Below are 15,838 nucleotides of genomic sequence, written 5' to 3' on the forward strand. Positions count from 1 at the left end.
GACAGCACAAAGGCATTTCACAAAATCAGTGTTATTGTCTGTCTTTGTGTGTTTGATAGAGAATCAGGTGCACGTCCAAACCATCGAACATTTAAATCAGAACTGTATTTCACTGGCATCATATGCGTCATTGTTTTTTGCATATTATTTCTGTTCTAGTTTCTTGGCTCTTCTGCCTCTGACTTCCTGCGAAGGGGAATACAACAGTCCTGTAATAGATGTATGTATAGCACATGTTCACGCCCCACTGCAGCAGCAAACAAAAATTGTGTTTGTATTGTTTTCCAGAAAGTCCGACGGCGTCAACATCTATTAAGAAAACAATATTTTTGCCTGTGTGCGACAGTGTGCGACAGAGTGTGCGACAGAGTGTAGGAGGGAAAGCAAATGAAATGGATAAAGGCAGAAGGAGCTGGAGTTCTGACCCGTCAGTCATCTGTCAGCTGCAGAAAACAAGCCGACGTCCCACTAATCATCATGTGAGTCTGAGCGTTTTGTCTTTGTCAGTTAGGAGTGGGGTCACATGGTTTCCCATAATGCCCCCCCCCCCCCCCCCCCCCCCCCCCGACTTAGTCAGGAAGTAGGAACGTTGGAGTTGAGCTTCACCAAACACCAGAAACAAACTGTCGTAACGTTCGGTCAATAAGTGACCAGGACACACACATTTTAAATATTTGTGTTTTAATAATACATGATACATTCACATATTTATCTTTTAAATAAAATAATTGTCACCATCACAGTGTAAACAAAATAAATAGTTTATATAAATAGGAGACATGATCGTTGGAGCTGCCACGTTGTGTATCCTCCATGGAAGAATGACCAGAGCTGCACTTTACACACCTGCATGTTGTAGAACTACGTCGCGTTAAAGCGTAAAACAGCGTGATGTGTTTTAATGTAGAAAAGGTTCCGTCGTTTCATGAGTGGTTGTCCGTGGTCGGCGTGTCGTATAAATAAATAGAAGCTTTCCATATACATTACATTACATGGGAAAAATGCCTCAGACATTCAGCGTCAGCGTGAGTCACATGGCTATAGAGCGGCGCCGCTCTTCTCCCCCACAGTGATGTCGGTCACACCGTGGACCTGAGTGAGCTGCTGGCAGTCCAGTGAAGCCAGTAACTTCCTGGACCCGGGCAGCGTGGGGACGAAGTGCTCGGTGAGAGACATGGAGGCGTGGCTGCCAATATCTCTGAGGGTGGGACAGGAAATGACAGTGGCGGTCACAAAAGAGAACGACAGGCGACGCAGTGTAAGAAAAACTGAGCTGGGTATAAAGTGTATTTTCTCTCCTCACCCATAATGGATCTTTCGAGCGGTCACGAGGCCGAGTCCCTCCACGTGGAAGGTCACTGCTTTCAGCACCTGTGGCAGCGGGTTCGTAAATGAAATCTCCACTGACGTCTTCTCACCTACCACGGCCTTCCCGATTGGCTGTGACAACAAAACAAAGAGGAACCAAGTCAGATCTGAAATGAAAGATTCTTACGTGTATCACTTTCCTGTGAAGCTTTGTCTGACCTTCAGGATGAGGTCTGGGGTCCTGAGTCGGAAGCTGAACTGAGTGGCCAGGACCTGCTGTGTTTCTGTGACCCTGCCTGACAGCGTCAGCATCAGGGCGGCCTGGTCGATCAGCTGGTCCTTGTAGTCTTTGTAGTTCAGGGACCACTCCAAAATCTTGACTGTACACAGGAAATGACAACATGAACATCTGCTGGTGATTCTCTGTTCGTCTGTCATCTTCTGCATCACGTTTCAGTATCGTCTGATTTTATAATTGGCTTTTATTATTGTTTTAGTTAGCATCAAGAAAACTTGTTAAAGCAATAGTTTGACATTTAGAGAAATGCATTAATCTTACAGAGAGTTCAATGAGAAGATCGATACGAAAGATTGATACCGCTCTGAGATCAATCTTCAATAATCATCCAACTCTCGGGAAGAAAACTAATAGGTATTTTTATCAAAATGTTGAACTTAAAAAACCCTTTTTCCTTGTTACAGGAAACACACTCATAGAAAGGAATAAAAAAGATCCTCAACCTCCGTCTCCTCCATCTTGAAACCCTCCACTCACCTTCGTTGGGCAGCACGTGCACGTCTGCGTTGTCCTTTCTGACCGTGGCCTTGTGGACGCCGGTGTAGTACATGACCGCCGCCTGGCTGTGCAGGAGGACTGTGCGCTGCTCTGAGCTGCTGTTTTTCAACTTGATGGTCAGCTCTGCGTCCCCTCCCATTGTAGGACCTTCACCCTCCATGGTCACTTCGACGGAGACGTCCTCCGCTGTGGGAGACGAATAGGCCTCGGCTTTGGAGCCGTATCGAGATGCTGTTTCCACGGCGATGCGTTCCTCCTCTGTGCCTGAGAACGACCAGGAACGTCAAGTTAATTCAGTGAGTGATACAGAGGAAACTACGGCGGCCCTGAGAGGTCAACACACTGCAACGTAAAGGTCCAGTTTCTTCTTCTGTGTTTTATACCTTCTCTCCTCTCTGCACAAACACTGTTGGAGGAACGTCACTTCTTTAACTTAAAGGTCCCGTATTTTACTCTTTTACACAGTTTTATTTTAAGGTTCGGTGGATCAGAGTTCCTGTAGCCGACTACACAGATCTAAAAACTCATTTATCCCGGTGTCAGTAAAACATCAGAAGATATAAAAACCATGTAAGTGTAGTTTTACATCTCCTCTCTCAGGCTTCTCTCTGGAGCTCTAGTGACAACAGGTCGGTGAGCCAATCAGAAGAGAGGAGGCTCTGAGCCTCTCTGCTGATTGGCTGACTGTTTTCTGAGTGATCCAATAAAAATAAAGCAGATTTCAGGTAAAAACACTCAGAGAAACCAAATCCTGCAAGGTTTGGATGGTGGGTCCAGGTGGGCGGGGCTTGGTGACTGCTTTGTTGTGACATCACAAAGTTCCAGAAGTCCTGACGGCTGGTTTTAAGGCTCAGTTTCTGAATACAGGCTGTGTGCATTTCTCTGTGGACTGAGGCTTTGATACTTTCACAGTATTAATATAGAAGTTAGACCTGATCTATAATCACACTACACATGGACACAGACCTTTACACTGAAGGGCTTATTGTATCTGTGGAATGTAAGTTTGGGGGATTTAAGGCTGTCAGGGTGTCACAGTGGATTTTTCCTGGCTGTCATTTTCTCCTCCAGAAATTCCAAATTTACACACTTTACACTGGAGGAACTTTAAGAAAACACAAGCAAACTCAGAAAACATCTTCATCAACTTGACAACTGAACACACACACACAAACTGCAAGAAACACAGATGACAATGGCGGTGTTTCCAGGGGACACTAATAGTGATGAACATTTCAGTTTGTGCATTTTGTTGGATGATACCTTCAGGATGTTTGTAAAGGTGCGTGATGTCACTGCGTTCATCAGAGCCAACAGCCTTGGTGCTGATGTTGTGGCCCACGGCCTTTTTCTCGCTGTAGATTTGACTGAAGGTCCCGTCTGCGTTCCTCTGCCAGTAGATCTTATCACTGTTTACCTGATGCACAGAGGGAGGGAGACAGATGTGAAACTGTCCTGCTTCTTTTGATGTGCACTACTCAAGTTCTCTTTAAGGAGTTGAACATCCACAAACCTCTGCAAACACGAACGGACAGTCATGTTTGAGGTAGACCTGACCATTGCGGACAGCAGAAAGAGAGGCGGGGCCACAGCGGAAGGTGCCCTGGCTGGTCTCCTGGGGGGTGGAGTCAACAGCCTGCCAGCCTCCGTTACCCGGGGGCAAGTCTGGACGAGCCATCCAGCAGTCGTTCCACACGTGGAAGTTCCTTCAGGGAAAGACTCGGGTCAGTGAACCAGACGGTGTGTACGTCATGATGAGGGAAAGCATGAGGCGCGTCGCAGCATTACAGCGTCAGAACTCACCAGATGGAGTCGGTGTTGAGGTGAGCTATAGGCTCCAGGTTCTCGTCCAAGTACACATCCGTCGTCAAGGAGACGTCTGTGTCATGAGCCGAGCTGAAGTTGGTGACAGTCCGACAGGGGACGCCCAGACACCGTGACACTGAGTGAAGAGGCCTCAGAGGTCAGAGTCTGTGTGACATTAACTCTGAGGAAAAAACCAAAGCCCAAACAATGATCTCACCTGTGGTGACCACGCCAGCAAACACCCAGCACTGGCCGTACTTCACGGGGGAGCCGCTGCTTTCATGGTACTGCTTCAGGATTTCCACACTTCCACTCCACAGCGTGGGACTGCTCCCGCCTGTGTAGTTTGCTGACCAGTTTCCCTGCACGACACCTTGGTCATCGAGGGAGTTGACCTGGAAAAATGAAGGAAGTGGTTTTTGGTTTCATTAAAAAAAACAACTCTGAATTAACAGAGGAGTGAGACCTCTCTTTCTGTTTGTGTCTGCGGTCAGCAGCTTTATAGTGTCTGCTAACAGGGTCTAAGAAGACTACACACTCTCTCTGTCTGTAAGTTTTTATTCTGGGCCTTTATGCCGTTTGAAAGGGAAAGACAGATATAAGTACAAGCAGAGAGAGAGTGAACGGGCCGACTGCTGCTGCTCGGGGCTTTTTACCCCCGTGTGGTTCAGGCCCTCACCACTCAGCGGTCAGGTCGCCCCCCAACACTGCACTTTCTTCTCTGACAGGAACATGAACAGCACAAAGTAACAGAAAGTTTTGTGCCACTCCATCTAGCAGACGTTGAGATCTTTCTCAGTGTGATAACTCCGACCTGCTGGTGGCGCCAGAGGGAAAAGGTCAGAGGATCACCAAAGTCAACAGTGTTCAGCAGCTACAGTGACCCAGTGTCTGTGGTGGTCGAGACATTTCCCTAAAAGAAATGACAACCTCCTGGTAGCATTAGGGAAAGGTAAGGGGGTCAGACCTTCCCTTCACCTGAGCTGCTGCCGCTCATCGCACCGACCTTTCCGTCTGAATGTCTCAGTTTGTGCCGACGCTCAAAAAAGGACAGAAAGAAAATCCATCAGCCCACAGGCTGTGATGCTGCAGGCGTCCCGCTGACACACTGAGAGAGATGAGTGGAGACTGTTATCACGGCCGGACACAGAGATGATTCTGAGTCTGTTGGAGACCCCCCCCCCCCCCCCCCACAGTCAGTGTTCATCACCATTATGTAATAAACAATCTGACAATCTGTCTAAATGTTCACGTTGACAGGATGATGACAGATCATGGAAAACCTTGTCATTTATAAAGAAAAGTAAAAAGCAAAATAAATGAGGCCAGTGATCATCAACACACCTTTAAACCTGGAATGAGTTTTCCTACTGAGCCGCGTCGCCAACTCTCAGATTTTCTCTCTAGATTTTGTGACTTTTAAAATCCTTTAGCTGCTTTTTTTAAATTTTTAATAAAAGCAGCTGGTGACGTTTCTAGCAGGACAGACCTCATCAGAGATACTGTAGATGACGCATTACAACCGGCGCCAATGTTATGAAATGGTTTACACTTCCTGTCTCCTGTGTTGCAAACGGGTTAGCTCGTTCAGGGCTGTGCAGCTGCTGTGAAATGTGACAGGAGCTGATATCTAACCTCATCCTGAGGTGCCTGTCTGTCCTTTGTGAAAGAAAAGACAGACAGTTGTTGTGATTACAGGAAGAGAAATGTAAAACGTAGGTGGATCAGGTGTAGTCGGCCTCACCATGGCTGAGATGATCCGCACCACGTTCACCGGGTCTCCCCAGCCAGACGGAGGAGTTCCACTCTTCTCCAGCACGAAGAGGCAGGCGGCCAGGATCCCGTCGTCACACTGAACAGAGCAGAGGAGGAGAGGAGGGAGGTGAGGGAGGTGAGGGAGGTGAGGGAGGTGAGGGAGGTGAGGGAGGTGAGGGAGAGGAGGGAGGTGAGGGAGGTGAGGGAGAGTCAGACGGTTTCTGCTTCTCAGTTGAACACGCTGATGCTGCTCACCTGGCCGTAGTTCCAGGTCCTCACTCCGATCTGATTCTCTGTGCCGTAGTAGATCCGTCCAACATCGTTGAGGACGTACTCCTGCCTCTCGTCCTCAGAGTCCATGAACACTGTGTCCTCTGAGAGAGGGAGAGGGAAACAACACTGAGCCATGCTCTCTGACATTCTGACACAAGCTTTTCACTTTTCTTACTTTTTACCACAATTTTCATGTGATTTATTAATTTTTTTGTCAGTTGCAGATCTCACATCAGAAGCTGCAGTAAAACAAGAGACTTCAGGGTGAAGTTTGATGTTTGAGACGGTGTGTGTTGGACAGTGTGTCTGTGAGGACTGTGATGCTCATTGATTAAACATGTCTCTGCCTCCTACATTTTCTCAGAAACGATTGTGATCTTGTCAAGATTAAAAAAGGTGTCAGATTGACAAGTGACTTATGAGAGACGCTGAAGTCGCCCTGTTCTCCGTTTAATCACTCCCTTTTTTTTTTTCCTTTTTATTGAGATGGGGAGATTAACGCGACAACACCAACGTGGTGTCAGGAGGAAACAGTTACCCTGGCTGCGCGCCACCTCTTTAGATCTTTAATTAACATGTTAAATCTTGTTCAACATGAACAAAAGCCAGAGAGTAAAAAGAGCAGTTCACTGGACAGTTTCTTGGCTCTGAGCAGTTCCCACGCAACAAGTGGAGACTGTTTTACACCTAAACAAATAAGACATATAATGAACTTTAGAGATGCTGGCAGGTTAGGAAGGTTTCCTGTTTCCTCCTGCGTCCAGCCTTTATGCTAAGCTAGCTGCTATCTAACGCTAGCCTCATATTTAAGGGATGTATGCTGCTGTATTTCAATGTTTTTCTTCTTTTCTTTTTTTTTTGCTGCCATCAACCAGAGAGATGAACCTGTACGTGTGTGTGTTGGAAAGTGTTTTAAACCTGACGTTTACCTTCACACCAGGGGTTGAACAACATGTAGATGTCGTTGGCGGGGTCGTGTGTGGAAACAGCGCGGCCGCTTGCGCCACTGGTTTCCACCGTGAGTTTATATCGACCAATGGCGGCCGTGGGAGGAGAATGAACTGACAGTTTGATCCTTTTGTCGTCCTGTGACACGACAGCAGCCTCCCACCCGTCGTCCTCCAGCTCCTCCACCAGAGGGATGATGACATGGGTTCCCTTCGACACTGCTGGCAGTGGCCCTGAGGGGACACGGGGGACACAGGTGAGACAGGTGACACATATGGCTTATGCCCAGACAGAGCTCCACACACTTTAATCACTGTATTTGTTTTTCCATAAACGCCACACCTGCATTCCTACTATGTTGTGCATGTTTAAATAAACAGAAACCCAGTAGAAAGAATCCAGCTCTTATGGATCTGACGAGGTGTGCGCACACAATACATGCACATGCACACGCACGCCCACACACACACACGCACATGCACATTCACACACGGCATGTCATGTCATGACAGAGTTTGATCTCAGTGGAGCTCAACTATAAATGGAAACTTTGCTTTGGCAGCAGCTTCAGTGTGACTGCACTGCCTGAACAGTGCTGACATCAGCCTCGGCATCCTGGGTAAAAAGAGAGATCATCGTCAGTCACAGTGGACTGGAGTTAATGAAGAAACTCAGGTGGAGCAGGATCACTGCAGCCCTCTCTGGTTTCTGTGCTCTCTCCTCAGCGGGTGTCACTTTGTCTTTTGTTCACTGTTTACAAATGACTCAACAGATTCAAGTCACAACTCTCCTGAGACGATGATCTGGACGGACAGACGGCTGATTGTGTGACAACTGGAACCTGAACCTGCCTCCACAGAAATGAAAGAAACAACCAGTGTGAACAGAAACGTAGCAGTCACTGTGTTACCCCGAGCGTGAAACTGAAAATCAATACAGAGACGTGAGAGCAGCACAATGAGGAACCAGCCGACGGAGAAGCTCAGCGTCTGGTGCCGAGTCCAGGTCAAAATTTCCCTTTGACGCTTTGACTGTCTGGAAAATGAATGGTTAAATATCCAAGATGTTTGCTGTGGGTATTGACGGTCCTCAGAGCGTGACGGCTGACTCCTTTCTTGCCAAAAGTTAGACGATAAGATCAATATCAGGCCTGCTACAGGCAGGAAGTTACTGCTGCTGGCCAACAAAGAAGAAACACACACTCCTGAACGACCACAAGTCATTTTTACACTTAAACTACGATGAGCTTTGGTTTCCTACAATAATCAGTTAATTAATGAGCTTTAAAGCTGCTGGTACATTTGGACCATAGACTGTAAATAAAGATGGACGTCGCCTCTGTGACGTCACCCACAGGTTTCTGAAGCTCAGAGTGAGCTGCTCCACCGTCGCCATCTTGGCAGTGCCTGACTCCGCCTGTAACTCCCAGCTAATCACAAAACGGTCAAAGAGGAGGGGCGTGTGTGGAGCTGAGACTTCAGCGCATGTCGGTTTGTTCACCTGTGGGCTCGGTCTCTACTCAGGTGAGTTGGACAGGAAACTGTCGCTCTGTGAGGTTGCGGAGGAAATCGCACAATGAAACCACAAAGTCGGAGCATTCGCTGACTTTCACCTGAATCTTAAAGACTTCCCTCTGTGTCGGCAGATTGAGCTGTGATTACCCTCATGCTGTTTGGACTGAGAGCAGCCCAGAACGGTTTGAACTGAGATATGAATGGAAAAATGAAAAATGTCTCCTTCCTGTTTGTTCTGAAATGAAATAAAATCTCCACCATTTGGCGGGCGGCGGTGGCGTGATTTTCAAAAGTGTAATGAATTTGCATTATATGCAGCTGCTATTGTCCTGCTGCTTATTGCTGTAGGACAGATGGCTTTTTAATATTACTGAATGATTACTCATGATCAGTGCTGTTATTTGTTGTTATTACATCACACTGGACTCATGGGTCGGAACTACTTGCTTTCTCTCTCTCTCTCAAAAAACAAAACAAAATAGAATATATTTCATTTTTTTACACCATGAGCACTTTCCTCCGTCTTCAGCAGGAAACACGTGGTGAACGTTTCAAAGAGAGACGGTGTAATTATTCTCCTCAAGCTTCACTCATCACATACAGCTGTAATTGTAGGATCTATATTGGTCTGTGTCCTCTCTGCCTTGCAGCACTCGACACAATGGCAGAGGCAGCAGAGACAGAAATGCACTGTGGGTAAACAGGTGGCGGACAGCGTCGATGCCGAAGCAGACAGAGACTTTGCGTTAGAGCAGGACCGAGGGCATCTGTGAAGCACTCTACCTGGAGCATAGCAAAAAATACCCCACCCCCACCCCCACCCCCCACCACCTGTCTTCCATCTTTAAATCTCACACATGAGCAGATGAATGAGTGGCGTACAGCATATGAGAATAAAAGGTGCAGCTCTGCCCGGGGGGTGGGACAGCTGCCCCCCCCCCCCCCCCCGGTTTCTCTCTATAATTCAGGTCTTGACCTTCGACTGTAAAGAGCCTTGAGATAATGTCTGTTTTGATTTCGCGCTGTACAAACATTGAAATGAAATAGAAAATGAAGACGGGGAGAACACGCAGTGACTCTCTTGGACTGCAGTTTGTGCAGTTTGTAACTCACCTGTCTTAAGGTTGAGGTGAAGTTTGTCAGTGCTGGGGTTAAAAGGTCGCGACAGGGTGATCCACATCTGGAAGGTCTGCCCCCTGCGGATGATGAAGTCATCACTTTGGTAGAGACTGGTGTGATGCTCCGTGCGGTTCTCCCCTGACCGGCTCTTCATCAGGTCGACCGACTGAACTTTGAGAAGGAGTTCTGTGGAGACGAGGACGAGAGAGAGGGAAGTCATTTCATCATGTGTGCGATCAATAACACGACTGAGTGTCAAGGTGAAGTTATACCATCAAGCTCGCCGGCATCAGTCACAGGCTTCTCGCCATTTGTGTCATCCTCCTTATCTCCGTCATCAGTACCTGTGATCACAGTGTCTGTGATGTCATCGTCGTTGGGCTTGGGACAGCAGCACGGACAGACCTTTCGCATCCACCGCTGACACGCGTTTTCTTTCTGGACGTTGTTTTCTTCTGGTTTTTCTGTTTCTTTTTCCGTCTCCTCCCAGAAATTGACAGTTGGAAAGCGACCCACCGCAGCTGTGTCTCTGACCGACCTCATCTCTACAGGCATCCTGACAGACACAGACACAGTGAGCAGATCTGCGGCTTCGTCTCTCATGGTTTCAACAGATAAAGACGTAAAGCAGCAGTAAGACCTTCTTTCTCTCAAACTCTGTTCACAAAGGTGTTTGAATCAGTTCTCCCTCAGCATGACTATTGCACAGGTGTGTCCTGGGCCTCGTCACAATAAAATGAACAGTTTTATTTTGGAAAAAACAAAGACATTTATTAGGTACTGAACACTGTGACTTGGGCTACAGATGTGTATTTCCTGGGAGGGTCGTGGATCAGAAAACGAGTCAGTATCTGCTGCGATCACCGTTCGCCTCATGTAGTTCAACACATTTCCAACACTGGAACCGGAACATGATCCACAGCCTCCCACACATCAGCTCAGTGGGTGACATGTCTGCAACCACCGGGATGTTTTCAGCTTCCATCAACTGTGTCCATCGCGCTGCGACGTGAGGCCTCGGCACCTCGTCACAGGATAACTGTGTGCGTTTGTGTTCATACAAAAAGTCTCAGATCTTTTATTTCAAGTCATGAAAAATGGGAGTAAAAACAAAAGCGTTACGTTTATATTTTTGTTCACTCTACAGCTGACGGCTCAAAAGGTATCACTACAGTTAACTAATCCAGGGTTCGCTTTTAATCTGTTTCATGATGTGTGTGACAGCCTCATGTACGAATCGCTCCCGTATGACAACACGTGTTAATTAGCCCGAGATAAGAGAGAGGAATTTGGGATTTGAGCCCGTCATGTGTTGGCAAATGTAATCTTCAGTTGGAGCGAAACACAGAGGACGCACTTTCATATTGTTAAAATTAAATTCTACCAATCAGAGGATATATCAGGTTATAAGTTTCAAATACCTGACGCCTGCTTGCAGATTTATTCAGCTGAAAACACACACATGTTATCGGACACCACAACAACCGTATCAATAGAACTTAATACCAGTAGATTCTTGTTGGAGATATGAAGGGGATCGTGCCCGTGAGGACTGGTGGAATAATATCCCATAGATTATGTTTTAAATCCTAAATAAATTTTAAAAAAAAGATCCAAATCTCTGCTAAACTGTTTATGTTGGGCTGGAGCACGGAGCTGCAGGGGACGGATATTACAGAGACACAACAGTGGCACAGCTGGCTGCTCCTGACAGAGGGAACTACTCCGACCCTTTCACCGGCTTCCTGTAACTTGTTTTATGCGTGAGTTTAGTTTTGCTGAGTCTCAGATAAAGTGAGTCAAGCTTTTCATTACACAAAACATTAAATTCTACCTTTAGATCAGATTTCTGCTGCTGCCTCCAGAGCGACGGAGAAATGATCAGCTTGTGCATTACGCTGAAAATCTGGTAATGATTTATCACAGTGGTTCAGTCTTGTCACTGACACCGCTCAGCTGTTCTCACTCCAGCTGGATCTTATTCAACTCTATAAATGATGTGTTCTGCCCTTCTCGTGCACACGCAGGTTCAGGGTAATTGGTGACTCTAAACTCTGAATGATTGTTTTGCAGCCCTGTGAAGGGCTGGCGACCTGGCGGGTGTGCTCCACCTTCGCCCCAGTGTCAGCTGGGATTGGCTCCAGCGACCGTTTGAGGATAGGCGGGGCGGAGAGGGAATGATTTATGGAAGAATTGTTACCTAATGTTTTAACACAGCTGCCAGTCAGAGAGAAGGTGGACTTTCAACCACTTCGTCATTAGCTCATTAGCTAACTATTTTAGCCATTTATCTGCTACTTAGATCTGTTTCAAACATTCATCAATTTAGCTATTATTTTATATTATTTATTATTATATAACACCTCGAACAAACTTCTTCACATTTGGCACAAACATTAACTTGGACATAAGGATGAACTGAGTAGATTTTGGTGGTCAGAGGTCAAAGGTCAAGGTCACGGTGACCTCAACAAACCTGGTTTTGGCCTTGTGAATGAATTATGTCTGTAACGCTTTGAGGGAATTTCTTGAAATTTGGCGCAAAGGTTCATTCTGATTCCACCTTCAAGACACATGCGAACTGTGAAAGTCCTTCCTTCGTACACACTTTACATTCCTGAGCAGCTGTCACTGATGAAGCTGCTGACAAAACAGGCTTGATGAAGCAATAAAAAGATTGACAGTAAGTTCCCTCCTTATTCAGATGCCAGTGAGGCTGAGAGACGGAGCCGAGACGTACGGTAGTACAAGAGGGAAGTGAACGCCTCCTGTTAAAATCAGGATTGTGCGTCACATTCGCTGCTGAAAGACGAGCTCAACAAAACAATTTTCATGTGTTGCTTAGCAACAGTCCAGTTGCGTAACTGTTTGTGTTGTCATAGATAAACAAATGTTTAAATAAACAAACAAATCAAAATCTGTTGTTGTTTATTTAACTAACATGGCGCTGGTAGAACTGTTGTATAAAAGCTCCTGCGGCGTCGTACCTACGACCCAATCACAGCCGTGCTGATGTTCAGTGACATCACTTCCTCTGTGGGATGTTGTGAAAATATATCTGAGTTCGTCCATTTATCTATTTATCGATCGACAGAAAATTAATTGGTAACTATTTTGATAATCGACAGTAACAAGTAATCTGAAAACATTTTTAAACCCAAACAATTAATCCATTAATCAAGAAAATAAAAAGATGAATCGATTATTAGAACCTGTGTTATTGATATTTGTGGCCCTAATCAGTTGACTGATGGATTGTCAGTTGTCAGGTTTTAGTTGTGAACTTAGATTTCATGTCAGTCCGTCTTATAGTTTCCTATCTGGTTTAATTTCACTCTAGACTAACTTGGTGGACGGACATCCTTCCTTGGAGCCATGCTGTTGCCATGGCGTTACTGCTCAACTGAATCTGTGTTTCTCTGTTTCAGCTCTCTCGCTAATGTGATTTCATCTCCAAATCACCACAACTGTTAGAACTTGGAGGCCTCAGCGGGTTGTGAAAGTTTATCGCAGGGTCGTCCCTCCAAAACTGTTAAACGTGAAGACAGGAGCCAGCACAGCAGAGAGGGGCTGAGCATGAAGCCTGAATGGAGGCGTGCTCCATGTGGTTGAGATTACAGCCTGCGACCCGCCCACACAGATCAACAACAACAAACCTCCTGGCTGCTGCTGCTGCTTCCAATAATCTGCCCGATGTGTCTGTGCAAGTTCTCATTCGTCCAGGTCATTGTTATCTCTTTCTCAAATTAAATCGAAGACTGTGAGACTCGTTGTGGACGATAAGACGCCGGAGACTCTCATCACTTCATCACCTGCTGTGTTACAGAGACTTTCTCTGAGCGACTGCTGCATGAGCCCACACAGCTGAGTCTGACACAGGTCCAGTAAACTGGCTCTGATGTCAGATGAGGTGGGTATAAGTTCGCTCCCATGACATCAGCAGCAGATATACTCATGCCTATTCGTCAAAGTAGAATATTTTCCTGCAGGAGGGTGATGATCCAGAAGCATCCCACAGCTACACTCATGACCCGTTCTCCTCGGGGCCACTCGTTTACAGCCGTTAAGAGAGAAACAAAGGGGCCTTCACAGAATTAAAGCAGTCACAGGGTTTAATTTCTAATGCTGACTTTCTACTCCATCCTGAGGCAAGTGATGTAAATGTGTGTCACATCAATCAGACTATATTGCGTTATCGCACATTCATCGAAGGAATGTGCCATTAGAAATCTCTCAATGGGTTTTTTAACAAACATATTGTATATTAGAATTTATAGCTGTCTCATGCAGTTTGTAAGTGAAGGAAGAAAATCCATTCAACAAGCAGATCGACACTAAAAACAAAGTTTGACAGAGTTAATCCGGCAAGAAATGGAAATCATTGACCTCTTAGACTTTTATAGGCCGTGCATAATCCTGGTGTGACAGTGAGACAGAAATACAGAACTCTGTTTGTAACTGCCGCCTATTAATCAAGTGAATTACACAGGCATGAAATCTGTCAGCACGGTGTTAGGACAAAAGCTTGAATGCAAAAGAATCTGAGTTGATATTAACAACATTAAGTCACATTACTGTCAGGCCGCACACGGACCAGAGCTCCGTGTGAAACAGCTGATTCAAACTCACTCAGTTCAGTGGCAGGAGAAGTGTGACGACGCAGACCGGAGGAGGAGGAGGAAGAGATCTTCTGTTCGCGGCAACACGTTCAGGCCTCCTTTAAATACTTGAATAGTTGTGAGCTCAGACGGAGAGGACACGCCCTGAGACGAGAGGCAGGCCAGAGACTGTGTCTGTCCAAACACAACAACTGAAACATTTTGGGTAGGGCACATTTTGACAGTTTGACAGCCGATACAGAGAGTAGTCATCTTCATCACAAAACTCAGTCAAACTTTTTATATTCAGTTATAATAAGCAACAGATTTGTGATATCTCTGATCAGTCTTATGTCTCTGATCTCTTTCTGATGATAGATCTGCACGATGTAAATATCTGATGGAAAAGTAAAACATAACTGGGCTCGTAAATCCCACATTATCATCATTATTAGCATGATTGTTTGTAACCCAGCCCTGTTTAGGCTTGCCTCTAATCCTTGTCCTGAATTCATCTATTAACTTCTTCATTACTTAAACAACCTCCTTTCTAAGCCATGACTGTGACGCACAACGCCAGGATCCTGAAACTGAGGCAGCTTAATGGATTTTCAGAAAAATCATTAATTATTGTCATTCACACCGTGTGTGACACATCCGAAGGTCCGCTATGAAAGAAAAAGCCCATAAATCAGCTGCAGTGAGATTTAGTCCGACTTGACTCACCCACTGCGTCCACACCTTGTTCATATGACGGTTGTATTCCCCGTGCGGGAACGGCTGCCCACCTGCTTTTGTGTAAACCCTCGGTGGATGTGACAGGAGCTGGATAACCCGAGTGAATTACCCGAGTTATCTACACCGACTGGTTGAGTGGGTTTTCACCGAGTTTCTCAACTGTGTGACAGGTCACCTCTGAACAAAGACGGACTACATTGCATCATTTTGGGGGAAAGTGAACAAGTGTCAAAAGGAATATTACAGAATTAAATAGGTGATGCAGGTGGGAATGGAGCAATGGACAGACAGGAGTGCAGTGTTGGGGAGAAGTGAGCGTGTAATTAAAAAGTTCAGCTACATTCACATTTGCATCGTGAATCAAGGAGTTAAATGATTTTTTTTCCCCCACAACTGAAACTACAAATAATAAGTTTATTTCGCCGTTGCTTCTCCGCTGTAATTGAACCTTTAACCGGCCCAGGCCACTGTGAAGATACTGTTTACCCAGGCAGCGCATTCGTCACACAGCCCCCTCCATGTACTTGACCTCTGTGTAGTGCATGTGAAAAAGCCGAGGGCGGCGGCGTTGCTCAATGGTCACACAGCGATCTCAGCCTGAGGAAGAATCACCACTCCAGCACTTTCCCATGAACAGCCGGGAATTTTATTTTCTTGGTTTAAATCAATGACGTGTCAACGAGGAGGTGCTCTTTAAATAAACTCAATTAAGTGGCATTTTTTGGCTGGAATGTGACTTTTTTTGTAGTAAATATATATATTTAGTTTATTTAGTTTTTTATATCACATGTACTTTGTCAATTTGATCATTTTTTTTACAAAGTAGTTTGTTCCTTACAGCTTGTGAAGCTCTGCTTTCTAAGTAACTTCCCAAACACTGTGTTTTATTTGAAGTGTTGATCCTTAAGAAGATATAAAACCAACTCAGTGGAGCTGTAGTGACAACAGGTCAGTGAGCCAATCAGAAGAGAGGAGGCTCGGTG

At 45.9% G+C, this 15,838-nt stretch overlaps 1 protein-coding gene across 2 annotated transcripts; it reads right to left on the minus strand.

Annotated features, from left to right (window-relative positions):
• Positions 1-664: 664 nt before the first annotated feature.
• On the minus strand, positions 665-15,792 carry LOC130171503 (protein-glutamine gamma-glutamyltransferase K-like). 2 transcript variants are annotated; one of them, XM_056379559.1, is made up of 14 exons: positions 14,149-15,792; positions 9,864-10,075; positions 9,514-9,705; positions 6,868-7,119; positions 5,921-6,039; positions 5,655-5,762; positions 4,128-4,305; positions 3,908-4,046; positions 3,618-3,810; positions 3,368-3,521; positions 2,084-2,368; positions 1,528-1,688; positions 1,304-1,440; positions 665-1,198 (listed from the first exon to the last, which is right to left on the minus strand). In XM_056379559.1, exons 2-14 carry the CDS (start codon positions 10,072-10,074, stop codon positions 1,039-1,041), a joined length of 2,289 nt encoding a protein of 762 aa, XP_056235534.1. In that variant the 5' UTR covers position 10,075; positions 14,149-15,792; the 3' UTR covers positions 665-1,038. The 2 variants fall into 2 exon arrangements, with proteins under 2 accessions (XP_056235534.1, XP_056235533.1); XM_056379558.1 differs by having other exon boundaries at positions 9,792-10,075; positions 14,149-15,791.
• Positions 15,793-15,838: the final 46 nt, after the last annotated feature.

This window comes from Seriola aureovittata, chromosome 6, assembly GCF_021018895.1.
Source record: "Seriola aureovittata isolate HTS-2021-v1 ecotype China chromosome 6, ASM2101889v1, whole genome shotgun sequence".
Classification (NCBI taxonomy): Eukaryota; Metazoa; Chordata; class Actinopteri; order Carangiformes; family Carangidae; genus Seriola; species Seriola aureovittata.